Source organism: Nuphar pumila, chromosome 7, assembly GCF_984573655.1.
Source record: "Nuphar pumila chromosome 7, dmNupPumi1.hap1.1, whole genome shotgun sequence".
NCBI classification, from domain to species: Eukaryota; Viridiplantae; Streptophyta; class Magnoliopsida; order Nymphaeales; family Nymphaeaceae; genus Nuphar; species Nuphar pumila.
This window is the reverse complement of record NC_143255.1, coordinates 92,944,044-92,964,548: the sequence shown is the minus strand read 5'-3', so window position 1 is coordinate 92,964,548 and position 20,505 is coordinate 92,944,044. Positions and strand designations below refer to the sequence as shown.

Here is a 20,505-nt window from a genome sequence, read left to right as displayed (position 1 = left end):
TATTTCAACTCAGCACATGTGAAAGATTTCATAAATGAAAAGTATGAATATATTTACCCATGAAAAGCGATAGGTGATTGGAAAAAACTGGAACCGCTTGTACGAGAATGGCATTTGATTTGACGTTTGTTTGATTCTTGTCGATAAAAAATTACATTAGGGTTGTCAACTCAGCATTTTTCGTATGTAAGTTGCATGCATGAAGCAAACAAAACCTCTAAATAATAAGTGGGCACATAAAACAATGTGTGAAGCCTGGAGTGAAATTGTGACTTTAAGAATTTGTTCATGCTTGAAGCACAAATGAGGGACCTTAAACCAGAGATCCCCATATGCGAAAAACAAACAAAACCAGAGGGTCCTTTTATGACTGGTAAACGAGCCCAGCTCGGGCTGTTTGGGCTCGGCTCTTTAAGAGCATACCGCTGCTCGGGTTTGGTTCACGAGCTTGTTCAAAGTTGAGATCTATTGGTTTGCTAGCTTTCAAAAAAGATTGCTTTTCAATGAATTTTAAAGCTTGATAATGTACAAAATATATATATAATACATGTATTATAGTATATGTATAATACATGCATACTATGTATATAATATATAGAATATATGTATACAATATATAATATGTAAAACGAGCTTATATGAATGGAGCCGAACGGTGAGCTGCGCAACTCATTTCCAAGCCCTAACTCCCTCCACCATGTGCACTCCTCCTGCCCACTGAACTAGAGATTTATAGATTTAGGGGTCTTTTAGGGATGACAACAGATCGGATCAACATCTTAGCCGAATCCCATTAATAATTGGATCCAAATTTGGTATTGAGTATTGCATCTGAGTTTAAATATGAATCTATTACATGTAAATATCGGATTTTTAAGCTAGTTGGATCCAGATTTGGTTTTGTTTGACCCCAACCAAATCCAATTCTGATTTTGTCAGATCCGTTTAGGTCTGACTTGGTAATGGTTAAAACTGACACGATTCGCCCCGTTTACATCCCTACCTGCAATCTGTAAAATGGGGCATTGCCCTCCACAAACAACTAAAGTAGTATGGACTCATGATACTTACTTTTGAAGCGATAATATTCCCAAAGTTGTAAGATCCCGCGATATATAAAACATTTAAAAAGGTAGCAAAATATCGTTTTTTCACTATATTTTGAAAATTACCGCAGCCTTGTGGACAGCTGGAAAGGGCTGATTGTTTTTTATGGGGAAGTGCCGAATGGGAAAAAATAAAGCCGCTGGACAAAGCTTCAAGTGGGTCACGTTGGATTGGATTGAATGCCTATTTAGACGAGATCTGATCAAAAAGTGATTTGGCACCCTCACCGTCCACAATGTACACAAGGACCATGAGGTCCTTTAGGGGATAAGCAATGGGAGGTCATGATGTTAAAGTGATCTGCGCTCGATCCAAAATTTCAGGCCCATTTTTGGGAGCTGAACCCTGAAGTTGACTGGTCACCAAGCTCAGACAGGGTCAGGAGTTTGAAGGGCTCAGGAATCTCATCTTGATGTGAAAAGTAAACGATGAAAATGCCGTGGAGCTTATAGTGACTTGCACATTGCTAAGTGGAAGAAAAATGTGGATTAGCAACAAACGACGGATTTTTTTCACTTTAAATGTGCGATGTATTAACGAGAGAAAACTATTTGTCGCTAACATTCAAAATATTTGCAAAATTAGCACCGAAAATATTTTTCTCGTAATTTTGTCGCTAATGAGCGATAGATTAACGATGAATTTTTTCATCACCAAACACTACAAGAAAAATGCTAATTAGCAAGAGAATTAGCAAGAAAAATATTATGTAGCTAATCTGTTGTTAATTAGCGACGGATTGGCGAGAAAATTTTTTCCTCACTAATCTGTCACTAATTTTAGATTTAAACTGTCTCATCTAAGGTGTGAAATTTTCTTTCGCTCCCTATTCAAAATTTAAATTGATGACTTCTCAAACGATGACGACTTCGTGGCGGAGGAATGCGAGAAAAAAGAGGAGTTGGAGTCGTCCGCCGGCACTGGAGGACCAAGTCGGCCCGACCTCTCCGGTCTGGTAAGTCGTTTTCTTTTCCGAGCGTGGCTTTACGTTCCTGGCCTAATGATTCTGTTAGGGGTTATGGTTTGAGGTCGACGGACAAGCGAGGGAACTAGGTTGGGAATGCGTCGAAGAGCGCACCGGCTCAGAGGTGCAACCACTGCGTTGTGCAGAACACCCCACAGTTGGAAGGCCTAACTAGAAGAACCCATGTGGAGCGCCGCCAACAAAACATGGAGCCCATCCTTGATGCCAACGAGCATCTCGTGGCTACCCTCCTCAGCAATCGCTTTGTTCTTCACCACGACGATCATGTCGGCACCCCTGATTGTGGAGACGCAGTGGGTGATGGCGACGGTCAACATGTTCACCATCACTCTGTCTAGTGCTTCCTGAACTACGCCCTCCGACTCTGCATCGAGTGCGGAGGTGGCCTCGTCGAGGAGGAGGATCTTGGGGTCCCTGATGATGGCTATGGCGATGGCGATCCTCTGCTTCTGTCCGTCGGAGAGTTAGACGTCGCGCTCGCCCACGTGGGTGTCATAGCCCCGTGGAAGCACTGATATCAACCGGTGAACGTTCGCCGCCTCCGCGGCGGCGATGATCTCGTCTTCGAAGATGGGGTTGTGCTTGCGGTAGGCGAAGTTGGCGCAGATGGTGTCGTTGAGGAGGACGGGCTCCTGGCTTACCAGCCACTACGTTGTGCAAAACCGGAGAATGCACCGGTTCAGAGCGCGTAAGAGAGTGCGTTGGTTCAGAGCGCGCCAGAGAGTGCGTCAGAGAGCCTGCTAGAGAGCGCACTGGAGAGCATGTCGGTTATGTGCAAAAGACCCCGCAGTGGCGGGCCGGGCTGCTCTGGTGCAACGCATGTGTGGTGCGGTACAAGTCTAGCATATTGCTGCTGGAATATTGCCCGATAGGGAGCAAATTTTTTTTATTTTATTTTTTAATTTAGCGACGGATAATATTCGTCGCTAATTTAAAACAATGATGGACTCGCGATAAATATTATTCATCGCTAATATAAAATAGCGACGTACTCGCAATGGATCATATATGTCGCTAATCTGTCACAATCTAACGTCGGAACTAGCGACGAATAAGTTTTATTGCTAATTAGTGACCAGGATTATGCGACGAACGCTATCCATCGTTAATCTGTCGTCAATCCGTCACTAAGCTGTTTAGCAATGGATTATAGACGGATTAGCGATGGATAGCGTTCGTCGCTAATCCATGTTTTTCTTGTAGTGTTCGTTATGACATGTGATGGTGGCACGAGACAACGCTACACTTCTCATAAACAGTACAATAAGTAAACTTAAAGTGTGCCCACTACTTCTTAAGTACATCTGCTCAGCTTCATGCCACAGGGTCTCTCTGACCACCTGCGGCTATGTACCATGTTACGTGGGTGTTACGCCATCAGTAGCTTATCTCAACTTTAAGCCCGCAAATGAAATACATCAATGTGGAATTCATGTACTACGATCAAGTATTTTCTGCATAATCGTATGCGGGGAACATGTTCATGAAGTCATATCACAGAAAGGAAGAACTTCATTCGTTGGTGCCACGTCAGTGCCATGCGGGTCCTCCTGAACTTCAGAGCTGCACATCTCCTTGCACATTTAGAATTGTCCAGCCAAGATCAAAATCTTGCCAACACATTCATATGTGACAAAGACTCTGGTGTGATTTTTTCAGCAAAATACAAAGTTTGTGTTTGGGAATTCCATTAAAAAAGTGATGTGTTTTCAAGGGATATTAGGGTTCTTCCTATTTGTGGGGTTAGCGGCCATAACACCTATATAGGGGACCTTCTTCTTCACTTGCATTGGTGCACCACCGTGCAGACCGGAGTAGGCAACCCCTATATCTCGTGAGTAGCACATCGAAGTTCACGAGTATGCAAATTCTCTATGGGTATCAAGAGGCATACGCGGGGCTCACTCTAGTCGTTCGCCTTGTTGCCTAACCTCGCACCCTTATGAGGGGCTCGATGAGTGCATGTTGAGCAATGATGATTCCTCTTGATTATGGAGTTTCACTATGTCAAACTAACAACTAGCTTAGGCTGGGGGTCGAAATATCTTCTCCATCGTAGTGGAGGGTTACCTGCAGGGCGCACGCTAAGGTCTATGAGGCCCATAAGTGTCAAAATACAATATACCCCTCGTACGATGCGTCTTTGGAACTCGATGCTTACTCTAAGGTTCGTGATGCTTATTCGGACGCGTAGCTAGCTATATCGACCCTCAACTCCTTATGCATTCATCATAGGAAGGCGACACAACCATCCCTCATAGGAATGAAGGCTCTTTGCACTGACAATTGATATTGCATCACTCTATTGACCTGTTTGACTCTGTCACTTCTGATATCCTGTTGGGTTATGCGTGCATGAGATATGTACGACTCTAATCTTGCTTTCGCTAGGCTTACATAGCTTCTCTCCTAAAGCAAGCTGCATGTCGCATGACACAGACAACCTGTCAATCTTCCTCTTCGCGCGAGTCAAGAAGACGCAGAGAAAAATGGTAGTGACAACTAGTATCATAGCCTACAACACTGGTATAAAAGTGCATCAAATTGGTCTAAGAGTTGCCCCAAGTTGTTATTGGTTTCTGCTTATCGGTTTTGATCATTCTTATATTCACTCATACTTCTATCAGAATAGAAACTGCTTTTATTTGCATCTTCTATGTTGGCTATTTGGCCTTTGTTGGTATCATTTATGTAGATTTTTCAAGTTCTCTGCATCGTCCCTTACTAATCAGTTCATGGCAGACTGATTGAGACACAACACACCGTAAGTGTGAGTTGTGGTAGAGTTTACACTCAGATATCTATTTTCTTCAGTGAGGGTACTTGCAACATTGTTGGAGGCAAATTGTTGCATGATCGAGTTTTCAAATACATAAGTGACTCCAACACTTCCTTCACTCCCTACTGCCTGTTGTTGCAACGAAGTGACCCGTGTCTGCTACTTGGCTTCTTCTTCTATCGACGAATGTTGCTACCTTGTTTAGCGAGGCGGTTATGAGAAACTTTGTAAGTCTTCGTAGTAATGTTTGTCTCTACAGTTGCTCAGTTTTGCATGAGATATTGTTCATCGGTTGGGCACTTTGTTGTAGTGACCCTTCCTTCTTCAAGCGCATTAAGGGGATAAATTCTACGTCAGTTCGATCTCTCAAGAGTAAGTATCGCAGGTGAAACTTGCTTGCTTTTAATGCTCACGTGATAATGCAGTCAAAGAGTCGCATAGAGCAATCAACTGATTCTATATACCTTCTCAGTGGGAGAGACTCGTCAAAATGCCTCTCTTCTCCACACACACTTGGTCCATTCACTCGACACCTTGCCTTCGTGCTGTTTGTGCTCATTGACAGTTGGGTTATGTAGGCTTATGATCGCCAACACCACCTACTTGGTTCATCTTTATCTACCTTGTGCTAGGTAACAAATGGCATCGTCAGGATTGGTAGCTCTTGGCATTTCATCTTTGCAGCGGGACTTAATGACACACATCGACGTCCATCTTGGGATATTAACCTTTAATAGGATGATGTGAGGACCCTCACACTCCATCACTCCTCTTGTGTTTATAGAGCAAACACTTCAGACACTTCGTGCTATACCCTTCAGAGGCCAAACCTTCGCTCTTTGGTGTATGAGAGCAAATTGTGAAGATAATCCATGCCCAACCTGTTAAGTGTGCTTTGTTGGGAGAAGTCAACGCTCTGCAGCCCCTCTTCGAAGGACCATTAGTTGTCGAAGGATCATCTCATCTCTACGGAAAACTGCATTTCTGCCTTGTCCCACGTTGCTACGATCTTTGGGCCATGAGTTGCTCGTGGTCATGTTTATCTGCCTAACAGACCACTCGCAGGTGCCAAACACTGGCCTTGTTAGGAAGACCGAACCACCTCTAGCTTCAGAATTTTATGGTGGCTTGCCTACGCCACATATCTTCGTGGGTGATGATTGCCACACTACATAGTGGTCTTGTCTTATCAAAAACTTCATGGCAGCTTCAATCTCCGATCAATTTGGGAAGTATCAACAAGGACATTGTTTTGTTCTAGTAGGAGAAAATATGCCATGTGGCTGCATTGTTGGGTCACGACTGCTCATGGTCGTATTGCCTTGCTCAATGGACTACCTCAGGTGCCGAACACCCATTCTGTTAGGAGGACCAAACCACTTCCAATTCCGGAGCTTCATGGCGGCTTGTCCATTCCATGCATATTCATTAGTGACGATTCCCACACTCTACAAAGTGACCTATCTTGACTATTATCAGAAACTTCATAGCAGCTTCAGAATATGCCATGTTGTTGCATTGTTGGGTCACATCTGCTCGTGGTAGTGTTGTGTTGCTTAATGAACCATGTTGGGTGTCAAACACTCACTCTACTTAGAAGGATTGGATAACCTTCAACTTTGAAACTCCTTAGGCAGCTTCGCTAGGTCGCGTATCTTAGTTGGTGATGATTCTCACATTACGCATCATTGGTGGCTTCTAGATGCCACATTTGAAGGGACTGACGTTGAGATCCATCTCAAAACCCAACTCTGCTCTGTAACCTTGCATATGGACTTGTTCATATTCAGTCCATATCTTGCACGTGTGGTTCAGATTCAGTTCATAGCTTGCACTACACCATATCATGCGGTTTAGATTCATTCGCCTCTCAATTGGAGAAGTATTAATAAGAACGTTGATTTGTTCTAGTTGGGGAGAATATATCAAACTTTATTCATCACCAGCCAAAAGTGGTGCACATGTGTGTGCAGTGTGGTGAGACTTATGGTGACATGCGCATTGCTAAGTGAAAATCCCATGCCTTGGCTATGGCATGCAGCAGTGGCACGAGACAATACTATACTTCTCGTAAGCAGCTCATCAAGAAAGTCTAAAGTGTGCACACTACTTCTTAAGTACATTTTCTCAGCTCCATGCTTCATGCCATGGGGTCTCTTCGGCCACCCGCAGCCATGTACCATGCTATGTCACTCACGACCTGTCTCAACTTCAAGCTCCCAAACGAAACACGTCCATGCAAAATTCATGCATCACGGTAAAGTATTCTTCTGCATAATCATATATGGGAAACACATCCGTGAAGTGAGATCATGTAACGCACCAAATAATTAACTTAAATTTTTTGGAATAATTTTTTTTTCTAAACATCAGCGAAAATATTTTATTTAAATTCTTAGTCAATTTATTTGGGCGGGTTACAAGTAATAGTACAGAAGCAATAACAGTAAACTCTTACATTGAAATATTACAAGTCATAAATTGCATTTTAATAAATTATTACAAGTCAAAGTTCCTTAGGACATTTGCAGAAGATAAGCGACGACCGCAATTGCTCGCCTTAATCTGTTTCCTGAAAATATGAATTCAGAAGGGGTCAGACTACCCTGTCTAAGTAAAAAGCATAATATCTAGATGCATGTGCTGAGTATCATGTGTACAAGTATATGTGCTACACAATTATATAAGTAGTAACAAACTTTTGAACCAATATGGATGTACCATTCACTTAATTAAAGCATTTCATGATATATTGCATAAAGTATATACATCAATGTACAACATATCATATCATATCTTATGACTCATATTTAAGCTATCATATTTTTCATGTAAAGGAAAACCGATTTGGGTTAAGCACCACATGAATCACACTTAGGTTATTACTATTTGCATGTAAAGAAAACCAGATATAAGTTAGGCATCACATGAATGAATCACAAATATACTCTAAACAGTTGCAACATCAAGCATTATGCAACTACTTGAAGACTTTCATAAATACACTAACTTTATGTTTTCTCTTGATACCTACCATGTGGGTACGCACAGGAATTTGACATCGTAGCAGATCACGACCACACGGGGGTCTATTGTTTTATACCCGTGTGACTAGCCATACAGATATCCAAAGGTGACGGTTCGCAACCGATGGAGTACTCTCCAATGGCTAGAACTGGAATCATGGTGCATCTTGTAACTTCTGCAGAAGACTTGGATCTATCACCTATGACGCATTGGTAGTCTTGCCCCCCTAACTTCGAAGATTGGGGACCGAGTGAGACGTCTCGCTCTCACAAAACTAGAATGTCCCACGGAGTTTGTACCATCTACCCTCTCCAAGGTAGACCTTGGGTCCAGTAACATACACCATCTTTCAGGTGTACCCACAGCCCTGGAAAACCAGTAACATATACAATTTTCAGGTATACCTAGTATCCCGAGAAACCATTAACATATACTGTTTTCAGTTATACCCAAAATCCCTTATTTATTTTATATATGCATATTTTTCATTCTTGTTTGTTTGGGTCCAGTAACATACACCATCTTTCAGGTGTACCCAAAATCCCTCAGTTAGGTTATATGTGCATATATTATATTTTGTTTATTTTTTTTGCGAGTCATTGCACCACAGTGGATTTCTAAAATCCCAAACTCACACTCGGGGTGATCAAGTCTATGCACATTACCAAAATAGTGCACATTATGCACCAACAAAAATTCTCAGAATCATAAGCTCATATATGAGTTGAGCATATGTGCATGAAATATTCAATTTTATAAGTATGAGTGTATGTATCGTACCCCATTGGTCTTTTCGACCGCATGCCCAGTCATGGGTAAAATACATAGGTATATGTATCACATCATAGCACATGCATAGCGTACCACACATAGAAATCTCATAAGTGCTCAAGTGATACTACAAAGGTTCTGTGAAACCACATGCTTAATTTTGACCGTTAGTATACTCATGACCCTTTTTTTTATACTATGCAAATATCAATTATATGTATTTGACAATAGTCATATACCGTAAACATGGTCATGACATTCATATGTGAATTACATACCAATTTTATATGTAAAACAAATAGCATCATCATATCTTCTTTCGCAAGGTCTGGTAAATAGCATAACATTTTGTTCATGTGCATGCGATAAAATTTGCGTTTGCGAAAACATATACCGGCACAACCATTCTAGTTGGGTAAGCAAGACCCTCTTTTAACGACCCAATCCTATAACCCATTTTTTTTTACGCTTAATGAACGGTTTATATCTAGAACCATGGTCATGCCCATCATATGTGGAAGATTCATACTTTCATGCTTTTGATGGATGAGAGTCCGTGAGACTCGATCCTGCTTGATAAAATTTTCATGTAAATGCATTTGAACTAATCGTCAAAATCTTTTTATTACCATTCAAGGAAATGATTTATTCTCTTGAGCGTAAATTAGTAGATGAAATCAATGTTTGCGAAACTACTCTAATATTTATTATTTAGCATTAAATGATGGCCAAAACTATTACTTTTCCACCTTTCATTGTGTCCCTGTCAAGCACAAGCATATCTAATATGTATTTAGTCGAATCTATGCTTATTAAATCATTAAGCATTTATATTCGACAAACTAACATCATTGTTTGTGTTAATTTGAAACTTGTCGTTTAAGACATATATATATATAATTCATTTTAAATATCTATATAAACATCCTATATTATGTATTTAATTTTCATATCTAGATATATATGTATATATATTTACATGCAAGTCGAGTTTAGGGAAACACTTACCAGTTATATGTTTATATCGTCATAATTGGAACTTAGGTGGTGTACTAACTGCTGCTACAGACAACGATGCTCGACACAATCAGTCATAATGACTGTGCTCAGCAGGGTGCCACACCTGCTCAACAACAAGGGGAGTGCAACCCGCTAGGATGACTCGCGGCAGCAAAGCCACAATACCTAACCATAGATACAGTCATCCGACCAGTCACGCTATACTTGATCCCAAAGTTATTAAGTTGGCCATGTAATGGTTCGATGTTGGCTGTGACGTGCCACTGTTGAGTACGCAGTGATCGATATACAGGGTCAACCGACCCACATCTCCAGTTGAGCCCAAGCTGTCACGACGCCATATGACGTTGGCTGGGATCTAGTCACCCAAAACCTATCTCTGATTTCCCTTGCACGTGTATGAACCAAGGGAAAAGTCCCCTTTGTTTTTTTTTTTTTTAAACAATAAGCACTTGTTGTATAATAAGATTACGATTAAGCCAATCATACATGTTTACAGATCTAAAATAATCCACATGATAATACATATTAAAAAAAACTGACCATATGCTTTTGTTTTCGATTTACAACAATCTAAATTTTTTCTCATAATAATATGATGATGCCTATACTACAACACTACCAAACAAATCTAATCCAACATTTTTTTTTTCAGATTCATAGATCTAAACTTATTCACATCTTAATAATATGATACCACACATATTATAACCTGATGAGATAGGACCATGCATTTCTATATAAACCCATTTCAGAAATTGATTATGCTAAAATACTTAATCGTGTGTTTACATTTTTTTTTGTATGGCTTCAAGTATCGTGTGCAAGAGAAGCCTCAACATAGGCTTCAGGTCGACACGTACAGTTGTGCGAGAACATTACAACATTGGTTGCAAACCAACCTTCGTTGTTATGCAAAAGCGTCACCGCACTGGCTGTAGACCGAGTAGGATATCCAGGCTGGTCAATAGGCTTGACCACTGTCTTTCGAGGTCAACGAACAACCTCGACCCTAACCTATATGCAAACCAGAAATCAAGACAGTGGTTACTAAAGTATACCACCAGCATGATTCAGATTCATGCTCAGATTACTGTCTGAAATCTTTTATATCCTACTAGCAAGAAATGAAAATCTCCGCAACTTACCACATGAGAAAATTGGCAAACACCGAGTAAATGTTTTCTATCAAACAATGATATGATAGTCCAAAATAAAAATTCCAAGAGTTTCATAATAGAGGGAAAATCAACAAACACATTTTTTTTGTTGTATAGGCACATTTCAGAAGGAAAGGAAGATGCGGAAACACTAAGATTTCATGTGGATACATGAATTTAGAAATACATCTATAGAGATATGTAGATTCCTTTATTTTCATGGCTACTTACTGGATTATATGTATCACAGTACGTATAATCGCATGTCCAAATGCATGTACATGCCTCACGGCACTGTGCATATGCATAGAGAAGTTATGCTCTTACCTCTCGATAAATAAAAAATCTGAATAAAATTGATAGGCTGGTCTTGAGGTATTGTCTGTCCCAATGCTTCCCTTCAACATCAGTTGGTGGTTTTTGGCACTATCGAACCTTCCTCCTCGCCATAATCAATGGTGGAAGGCGCAACGAAGTTGAATCACACGACTGGGCTGAGAGAGGTTAGGCGTGAAAGAGAAAGGAAGTTGGTGAGGGAAAAGGGAGTGCACAGTGATAAAGAGAGGGAGGAGCAAAAATTCAAGAGAGAGAAGAGGGCAAGTTTCAAGAGGATCCAGCTTTGTAACCCTCCAAAATCATTCATTTTTTCCCCTCCACTTCCCCATGTATCCTTCTCATAAAAACCAATCTTGTAACTCCCACCCCACCATTTGAATTCCAAGAGTCTCTCTTTTTTTTTCAATGCTCTTGGTTGGGCTTCCCATTTTGGGAAAAACGCCCAACCCACCTTACTTGTGCGCCACCCCATTCCCCATTTAAACCGTCTTAAATGAGAAGGTGTAACGTTCTTTATTTTCAAATTTCCCAAAAAATATATATTATTTTTTTATAAAAATATACTTCATTGTTGGCGCACAAGGGGATTTAAACTAGGGACTCCTCTCTAAGGGGTAACGAGCCCCACCAATGCACCAAGATTGATTTCGTTGTAAATTCTTGCAACACCATTGTATTTAACCTTTATAAGTAAAATGATTTCTTTAATAAAAAAGTTATGTTGCCCAAGGGATTTGAACCTAAGTCCTCCTCCCTGAGAGTCCACCATCCTGACCACTACACCAAATCCTCTTTAGTTGCACCTTATTGCAACTAAAATTGTTTTATCCTCTTATGACAATCCGTCTAAATCCCTAGAATGGACGTTTTCACATACTTTTTCTGCGGATGGGGGTTTCGAACTTGAGACGTCTCTTCTTGTCTTGCCTCTTGACTCAATATCCTTTAAGCATGGATTGTGTCTCATCGTCCTCTTACTTGATTAGAACATCATTCTCCTAGAAATTTTGAACTCTTATTTACTGTATTTTCGGAACTTGATTGCGATTCAACCATTTTTGGATCTTGATTGCAATTCGACCATATTTGGATCCATTAAGATCCAATTAGATTTTAGTTGGGTTTCGGATCCATCCAAGATCTGAATCCATACATCATATATGAATCCAAATACTGGATCTATTTGATCCAGTTTGGATACAAGAACCATTTGGATCAACTCTATATCACTTTACCGTATCTATTTTCAAGAATAGTAAATTTTTTTTTTTATAATTAGCGAAATTTTGTGGGTTTTACAGATCACAAAAAGAAGCAACTTCATCCGGAGGTGCCACACGGGCTCACCAGAACTTCGGGGTTGTGCATCTCTTTGCACATTGAGAATTACTGGGCCAAGATCGAAATCTTGCTGACACATTTATATGTGACGAAGACTCCAGTGTGATCGTTTCGGTGAACTACGAAGTTTATGCTCAAGAACTCCATTGAGAACAAAAATGATGCATTTTTAAGAGATATTAGGGTTCCTCATATTAGTGAGTGCTCAACGCCCATAACAACTATATACGAGACCTTTCTCTTGACTTGCATTGGTGCACCACTGTGCAATCTAGAGTGGATAACCCCTATATCTTCTGAGTAGCACATAAAAGTGCACAAAGGTGCTCATGAGTATGCAAATTTCCCATGGGCATCAGCAAGCATGCACGGGGCCCGCTCTAGCTGCCCAACCTTGCACCCTTACGAGGGGCTTGACGAGTGCATGTCGAGCGACGATGATTCCTTTTGGTTGGGGTACTTCACTACGTCAAATAGCAACTGACTTAGGCAAAGGGGCAAAAGTTCTTCTCCATTGTAGCGGGGGGTTCTCCACAAGGCGCATGCTGTACTCCGCGAGGCCTGCAGGTGCCAAAATGCAATATACCCCTTCGATGGTGCATCATTGGAATTCAATGCTTACTTTAAGGTCCACGATGCTTATTCGAATGCGTAACTGACTATATCGACCCTCGACTGCTTGTGCGCTCATCACAGGAAGGTGATGCATCCATTTCTCGTAGGCTTAAAGGCTCTTCCCACTGATAATTGGCATTGCCTCGCTCTATTGACCCATTCAACTCTGTCACTTCCGATATTCCTTTGTGCTAAGCGTGCATGGAATATGCATGACTCTAATATCTCTTTCGCTAGGCTTATGTAGCTTCTCGCCTAAGGCAAGTTGTGTGTCGCACGACCTAGACGACCCGTCAATCTCCCTTTCTACACGAATCAGGAACACCTTGAGAAAAAAGGTCATGATAGCACGTCATAGGTGACACAGTTTGGGACACACTGTGACATGATATTGTCGTTGACATTATTTTAATATTTTAACAGAAACAGTTTTTATTATATTATAATAAAAATATATTTTATGTATCAGATTATACAAAACAATTCTTACTATTTTAAAAAACAAGTATTTTTAAGCTCATAGAGTTTTACGCTGTCAGGGCAAGAGACCTAATATTGGGAGAGTTTTTTCCGTGTAAATATAAAAAAAGAAGAAGCTCGCATGACAAATTCAAACCGTTTGGCACTTTTCAAATGTGTCATCCGAACAACCTGAAAAGGAAAATTGTATTACTGATTACCGAGGAACATAGCAAACAAGCACCGAAAGGTGCATACCACCAATCCAAAATATTACGATAACACCATCAGACACACTCTTGATTTGATCCACTCTCGTGACCTGCATTGTCCTTAAAATTATCGAGTCCAAAATGCTTTAGGCACAATAAAGCTGACAACAAAATGTGTTACTTTTGGAAAGGTAGAGAAGTATGTATTTGGTTGAGAGTGAGAGAGAAATCAGAAGATATCTCTTTTTTTATAATTTCACTATGAGACATGAGAGATAAAGATGGTAGTTTTGTTCGATTTGATGGTTCTCCGTTGCTTAGGACATTTCTTAGATTTTGAAAGAAGTGTAATAGATAATGTGATGATTTATTTTTTGAGAGTAATGAAGTTTTAGCCTTTTCGTCGGTCAATCGACAAATGTGATTATTTTCGTTGGTAGCTTTGGTTAAGTGATTGATTATATTAATAAAGGTTCTTAGAATTATTTTCGTGAATGTAGGTGACTTTATCAAATCAAGTATAATTTTTTTGTTTTTGTATTGTGATTGTCTACATTTCCTAATTACATCAATATCAAATTTTGGCTTAGTGTGATCCCGTGCACACGCCTCAAAATCACAACACAACGAACATTTATGAAAAAAGTGGCAAAGTATGCCGACGAGGTTCAACTTTAAAGAAGCAAAAGCAATTCTAAACCAAAACACACCAACAGGAGCTCGGCTTGTATGGTAGAAGTAGATAGTGCACATCACCTTGTGTTGGGACTTTGTAAGTTAGAGTCCCAATGGTATAGTTGTATAACTGGTAGGGGTCTGCCCAACACGAGCTTTCTCTGTCGAAAAAAAATTCTAAAACAAAACACCGATATCTAGATATGATTGCTGAAGGTGAGTTTCAATGCATTGAGAAGCTAGTCTGGGCGATCTGGTGTAAACGAGATCCAGGGTTTGCTTACCTGAATGCTGTAATGTGAATGGCCTGTGTCACATAGACGGGGCAATGAACCCGCTAACCATCTGGAACCCTCACGGTGTACCAGACAGATGATAGACAGTCAAGGGAGTGGATCAGGTCTCTGATCCCTCCGAGTGCCGCTCATGCTTCGTGATAAGTAGTATCAGACCACGGTTGGAGTGCTTTATTGTTCTGATGGGGCCCACAAAAGTTTTCAATGAACAGGAGAGAGCAAAGGGTCCAGCCTCTCATGTTAAGGTGTCGTTCATTTACTGGATAAATGGCACCAAAGGGACTCTTGACTATGGGCGGCGCCGGGTTGGTCCAAGCCGACCTGGCCCACCATAGGCAGGGTTTGGGTCAAGGTTTTAAGCTCAGGACTGTTGGCTACTAAGCTGAAACCTGGCATGTTATATTTGTGTGGGCCGGTCCGAGTCTGCCGATGGGCTGCCAGAAAGGTGCCGATGGGCTTTAGCTATTTATTATTTTTTTAATAATATAAAATTTTAAAAATAATTAATTGTATTATTTTTATGAAAATTTAAAAGATAAATTAGTTTAGTCCATGAAAACTTGCTAATTATTTATTGTTTACCTAATTAGTTACACTCTAAAGGCTACGATCAAGGTTGAAATATTGGACATAGTACAAAGAAACACAACAAAAGTGTCAAACACCAACCACTTAAGAACGCACATTACAAAGCCCCTTTGGATTCTGATATACGTCATACACATCTAGCCAAAGGCAAGCCTTGTACCTACCAAGGCACCAAACCCAGGCTACCCAGCAGATCATCTACAAACATACACAGCATTTGCCAGAACAGAACCCCGTTGCCCTCTCACCAGACCAGATGCCAGATAGGCTCAAATGACAAACTTGCCCTCCAGCTCGCTGCACCTGCTGGACGACGCGAACCCGCAGACGAAGAACCTAACCCTCTTGGCCCGCTCGACCCATCTCGCCAGCGCCGACGACGACGTCGACGCCACTGACGGCTCCCTCCACCCCAGCGCCTCCTTCAGCCGGAAGTTCTCCCTCCTCAGCCTCTCCATCTCCACCCGGTACCCGCCCGCCACCGCCTCGCCTCCCACCTTACCCTCACCACCACCGACGGTCATCCTGCCCAGGCACTCCCTGTTCCGCTTCTCCAGGCCGTACACCTGCGCCTGCAGGTCCTCCACCCGCCGGCTGAGCACGCACACCCGGTGGTCGTCTCTCAGCTTCAGCAGGCACCGCCCCAGCTCCCCAACCTTCCTCTTCAGGAACATCACGTCCACCACCAACCTTTTTTTCTCCTCTGTCACCGCCGCCACCCGGTACGAGAGCCGCCCGTTCTCCGCCAGCAGGATCAACCGCTCCGACTCCAGCACCTCCAGCAGGCTCCGCTGCAGCTCGATCTTCCTCCCCGAGTCCCGCCCTGAATTCCGCTCGCACTCGAGCTCGTGCCGGAGGAGCTCCGCCTCCACCAGGCTCATCACCGCCTCGACGACCAGCGGGTCCAGCCCATCAGCAGCGGTGCTGCGCCCCTCTTCCACAGTATGACAGGAGATGATGGTGCTGCTGCCGCTGCTGCTCGCGTTCTCCTCGTCCGAGTGGGGATCGGCGGGGCCCGAGGAGCACGTGGAGGGATGGGGTTGGCTGCGGAGGTGGGTGTACCGGTCGGCGAGGGAGAGGTACCGGCGGTAGACGTCGTGGAGGAGGGTGAGGAGCTGGGGTCGCTTCCGATAGTAAATCTCCGCCCTCTCCGCGAAGGAGTCCCCGCCGATGTCGTCCGTCAGGTCCAACGACGCCTCCTGCACCCTCTGCTCCAGCTCTGCATCCCAAAGGGTGTCTCAGCCAGCATAAAGGGGCAGAATCGGAAAACAAAAAAAATCAGTTTGGGAACACCCACTATAACGACTCCATGGATCGGGCGGGGGGATCCAGATTGAGTCACAAAAAAACTCCAAGGGAAAATAAATATTGGATACTCTGTAGAGTACGGTACTCTGTAGAAGAATTTCCAAGGTGCGGGATTTATTCGACTAATTTGACCACACGATTATATGAACGCGTCCAGCATGATATTCTTATTAAGAAACCACTTTTGTGTTGTTTATAATAAAAACTTCAAACATAAAAGACCGCTGAGTTTTTAGAGCCATTAGAAAAAACAGCCAAGTACACATAGAAAAACATATTTTTGACTAAAGAACCCATATCCATCATATCCGCAGGGCAACAAAAACAAAAAAAAAATATTGAAGAAAATATGAATCGATGATTTCTACTTAAAGGTACGGTACACACGACGGTAGCAAATACTTCTTTCTGAACACATGATCAAGATGAACACTTATACAACATGATCGAAGGATTCAAAACATTTTTTGCCTGCACGAGCCATATCGATCGTATATGCACAGATCTTTCTTCCATAAAAATAATATTAAGAAAATGTAAACGAGTGTTTTCTACTAAAAGGTACGGTGCAGTCGAGGGTAGTTTTTGCTAATGGGTATTTTTGTCCTCTTTTAAAGACTACGTGATACTACTACTTTGTCTAAACCTTGTAAAAAAGAAAAGAAAAGGCAGATAAATTATGAAGCATCATCAAACCGTGTTTGGGTGTACGTTTTGGTCCATTTGAGTATTAGCAAAGTGACCGTTGCTACTCTCTCAGGAAAACAGGGAGCAAACATGACCACCATGACATCAACAGGACAGAGAGCAGGGGTTCGTCCCTACCCTTTCAGCAGCAGGACGGCGAATCTCAGGTAAAAGTATGGTGGGTTCAACGCGGTAAAAAAAGGTTAGAGAAGACAATCACGGGAAATTGACAAACCCGAGAATTTCCGACGCACCTATTTCTTAGAATAAACTTAACAAAGTGCTACAGTCAATGGGGCCCGAGTCGCATTAAACAGAAATGATGAATTCAGGGGACACGTGACGTGAGAAAGTAAAAGAGCCCCAACAGTAAAGAATCAGAACGAGAGGTCAAATCATTACTAACAGTGATGATTAAATGCCTACGAGCACAAAATCCAGCACCTCAGAGAAAGTAACAAGGTAAAAAAAAAAGGTTTGTAGGGGCACAAAAAGAAGGGCACGATTGCCAACTACAAGGTAACAAGGATAACTTTACGTGAGGTAATTTAGGATTTTCACGTGATGGTGAAATGATTGCAATACCACCGGATAAATTAAATTCAACAATCACATATAGGAAACCAGTACCCTTCTGCGGGATTCCGGTTACCTAATCACATAAGATTAAGTGGTGGAATCACCCTGTTTGGTTCATTTGATCTCATCAGTTTGGGCTTTGGACTGCGGAGTTTAGTTCAGGTCTAGCAAAAACAGATCAGTCCAAATTAGATACAGCACTCTTAGGAATTAGGATCCCAAGGATAAGAGAGAGAGAGAGGACAGCGTCGTCCCACCCTAGTAGTCATTTTGGATCAGATTAAATCCGAGAGAGAGCGATGGTTGCGTGTTCCACAGTGCTGCCACACTGTCGAGAAAACGTCGTCACGCGGACAGTCTTGGGGGTGGAAGAGGACAAACACAGCACGAAAGGGGCACATGATGGGACTTCTAACATGAGGAGGACGCCTCCTAGCCACGACAACGATGGACACCTTCCTAACTAAAAACAATGCTCCACCAACGTACGCCCCACTCGGGATTGTTCCCCGAGGCTGCTGCCCCCCCCCCCACGCCTTGCCAACCAGGCTGTGAGCGAGCCAAACACAGCCAAAAGAATTAGGCCTGAGACCAGACCAGACCAGACAAGCCCAATTTTGTAAGTCCAGAACTAAAGCTTAAACATGAACTTGTTTGACTTACAGCTACTTATAAGCTCGTGAGCTTTGATGGGCCCACTGGCCACAATGAATAGAAGGAACCACTTGGGGGAGAGAACCAACAAAGAGACTTGAATGAGCCAGCCCAGTACTTGCAAGTTGGAACTTGCGACCAGACTCGACGATCTCAACTTTTTGTGCGAGTCGGACAACGGTGCATCTGATGGGCCCAACCGAGCCCATAGTGGTAGGGAGCAAGTGGATCAGAATCCGACGGATTATTCTCGGATACGGATTTTAAAATAAGATCCCAATGTACATTCTTAACGGATACAGACTTACACCATCGGACACTTCAGACCTCGATTTGACGTGAAGCCTGCCCTTCTTCACAAGGTCACCTCAGAGCTTAGTGTTGGAACTCGGAAGTTACCGATTTATCCAAACATGGGAGGTTTCATGAATGAACATCAATGTCCTAAATTTGTTTGGATAGAGGAGCTGTAACGTCCGGCATTGCAACTCCAAGTCTCCAAAGTACAGAAGAAATCCCAGGATACTCCCTAGTCCCTAGTCCCTACGGTGCTCAGCAGAACAAAAAAGGTCACCTTTTCTGCAGCTGAAAGAAACACAAGGCAAAGCTGTAACTCAAGGGGAACAGCGGTAGGCCGAGCTCCGGTCAGCCTCGCCAATTCTCCGCCAACCCAAACAAGAAAGCGGATTTCTAAAGAGGGAAAACGCCAGTGAAAGATGGCAAAGGGGGGGGGGGCATTCCAATCCGGAAGCAGCAAAGGAAACCCTACTAGAGAACGGCCTCACTTAGTGATTACATACTACTGGATCGAAATGCCCCACGAAAGAAGAAAAGGAACGCCTCTCATCCGAGGACATTTCCGCCTTTTCACGACTTCCATTGCTAAAAGCCTAAAGCCTGGCCTACTGAGTTCAGAAACATGAGCTTCTAAAATACGCAAATAGTAAAGAAGAAGATGGAAAATAGAAGAAAAACTGACCGTTGATGGAGGATTGGAGCCACAATGGCTTGGAGGAAATATGGGAGTTCCGTCGCCGGCGCATCTGGAAGAAGTCGACGCTCATCTCGCTCGCCGATGACCGTGAGAGGAAAAGATGAGAGAGAGTGGGGAGGGGGGACGCGGAATTCGAAAGCCGAGGAGAAAACCCAAAACATTAAGGAGGAGGAGGAGCTAAGACTATAAAAGGGGGAACGGGGAAGAAAGAAAACGAGGACAAAAGGGATGCCAGGCAAAATCCCTAGAAGCGCCATCGTACGGTAAATAATGAACCCGGGGCCCGAGATTCGAAATTCGTATTATATTGAAAACGATCCGTCGCTTAATATGACCAAACTATCCTCCAACTGTGTCGGCCACCTGCCATGTTGAGATTTAAAAGCCCATGCAATGTAGGGGTATTTATGGTATTGACTATGACAACATGCAAAGTTTTTTTTTTTTTCGACAGAGAAAGCTGGAGTTAAACAGACCCCCTATAGGTTATACAACTATACCATAAGGATTCGAACTTGCAACACAAAGTGACGTGCACTAACTGTTCCTGCCACACAAGCGGAGCCCAGGTTGGTGACGATGAGCAAAGCTACGTAGAGAGTACTCGGTTACCGCAATTCGGGAATCGTCCGAGTCGTTTTAAGACACTCTAGGCATCAGACTCGCTGACGTTCTTCAACTTGAATGCCTTGAGACTACTTAATTATGGAGCTTCTACTGGCCGTAATTGCCCTAAGTCAACATGAGAACTGGAGACTGGTGAGTCCGAACCGGCACGAATGATCTCAAACCCACTTACGATTCGTTTCAGTATCTGTTCCAACCGTACTGCTAATGCGATTTGAAATAACGTCCAGTGACTCATAATTGCGAGTCTGTACGCAATAATTCTCACCGGCCTGGCGTAGGTGG

The 20,505-nt window shown here is 42.6% G+C and overlaps 1 protein-coding gene across 1 annotated transcript; it reads right to left on the bottom strand.

Moving 5' to 3' along the window:
* Positions 1-15,327: 15,327 nt before the first annotated feature.
* LOC149832486 (kinase-interacting family protein-like) lies at positions 15,328-19,748 on the bottom strand. The gene is made up of 2 exons (XM_090014527.1): positions 19,579-19,748; positions 15,328-16,590 (listed from the first exon to the last, which is right to left on the bottom strand). Exons 1-2 carry the CDS (start codon positions 19,661-19,663, stop codon positions 15,641-15,643), a joined length of 1,035 nt encoding a protein of 344 aa, XP_089870653.1. The 5' UTR covers positions 19,664-19,748; the 3' UTR covers positions 15,328-15,640.
* Between the last annotated feature and the right edge of the window lie 757 nt (positions 19,749-20,505).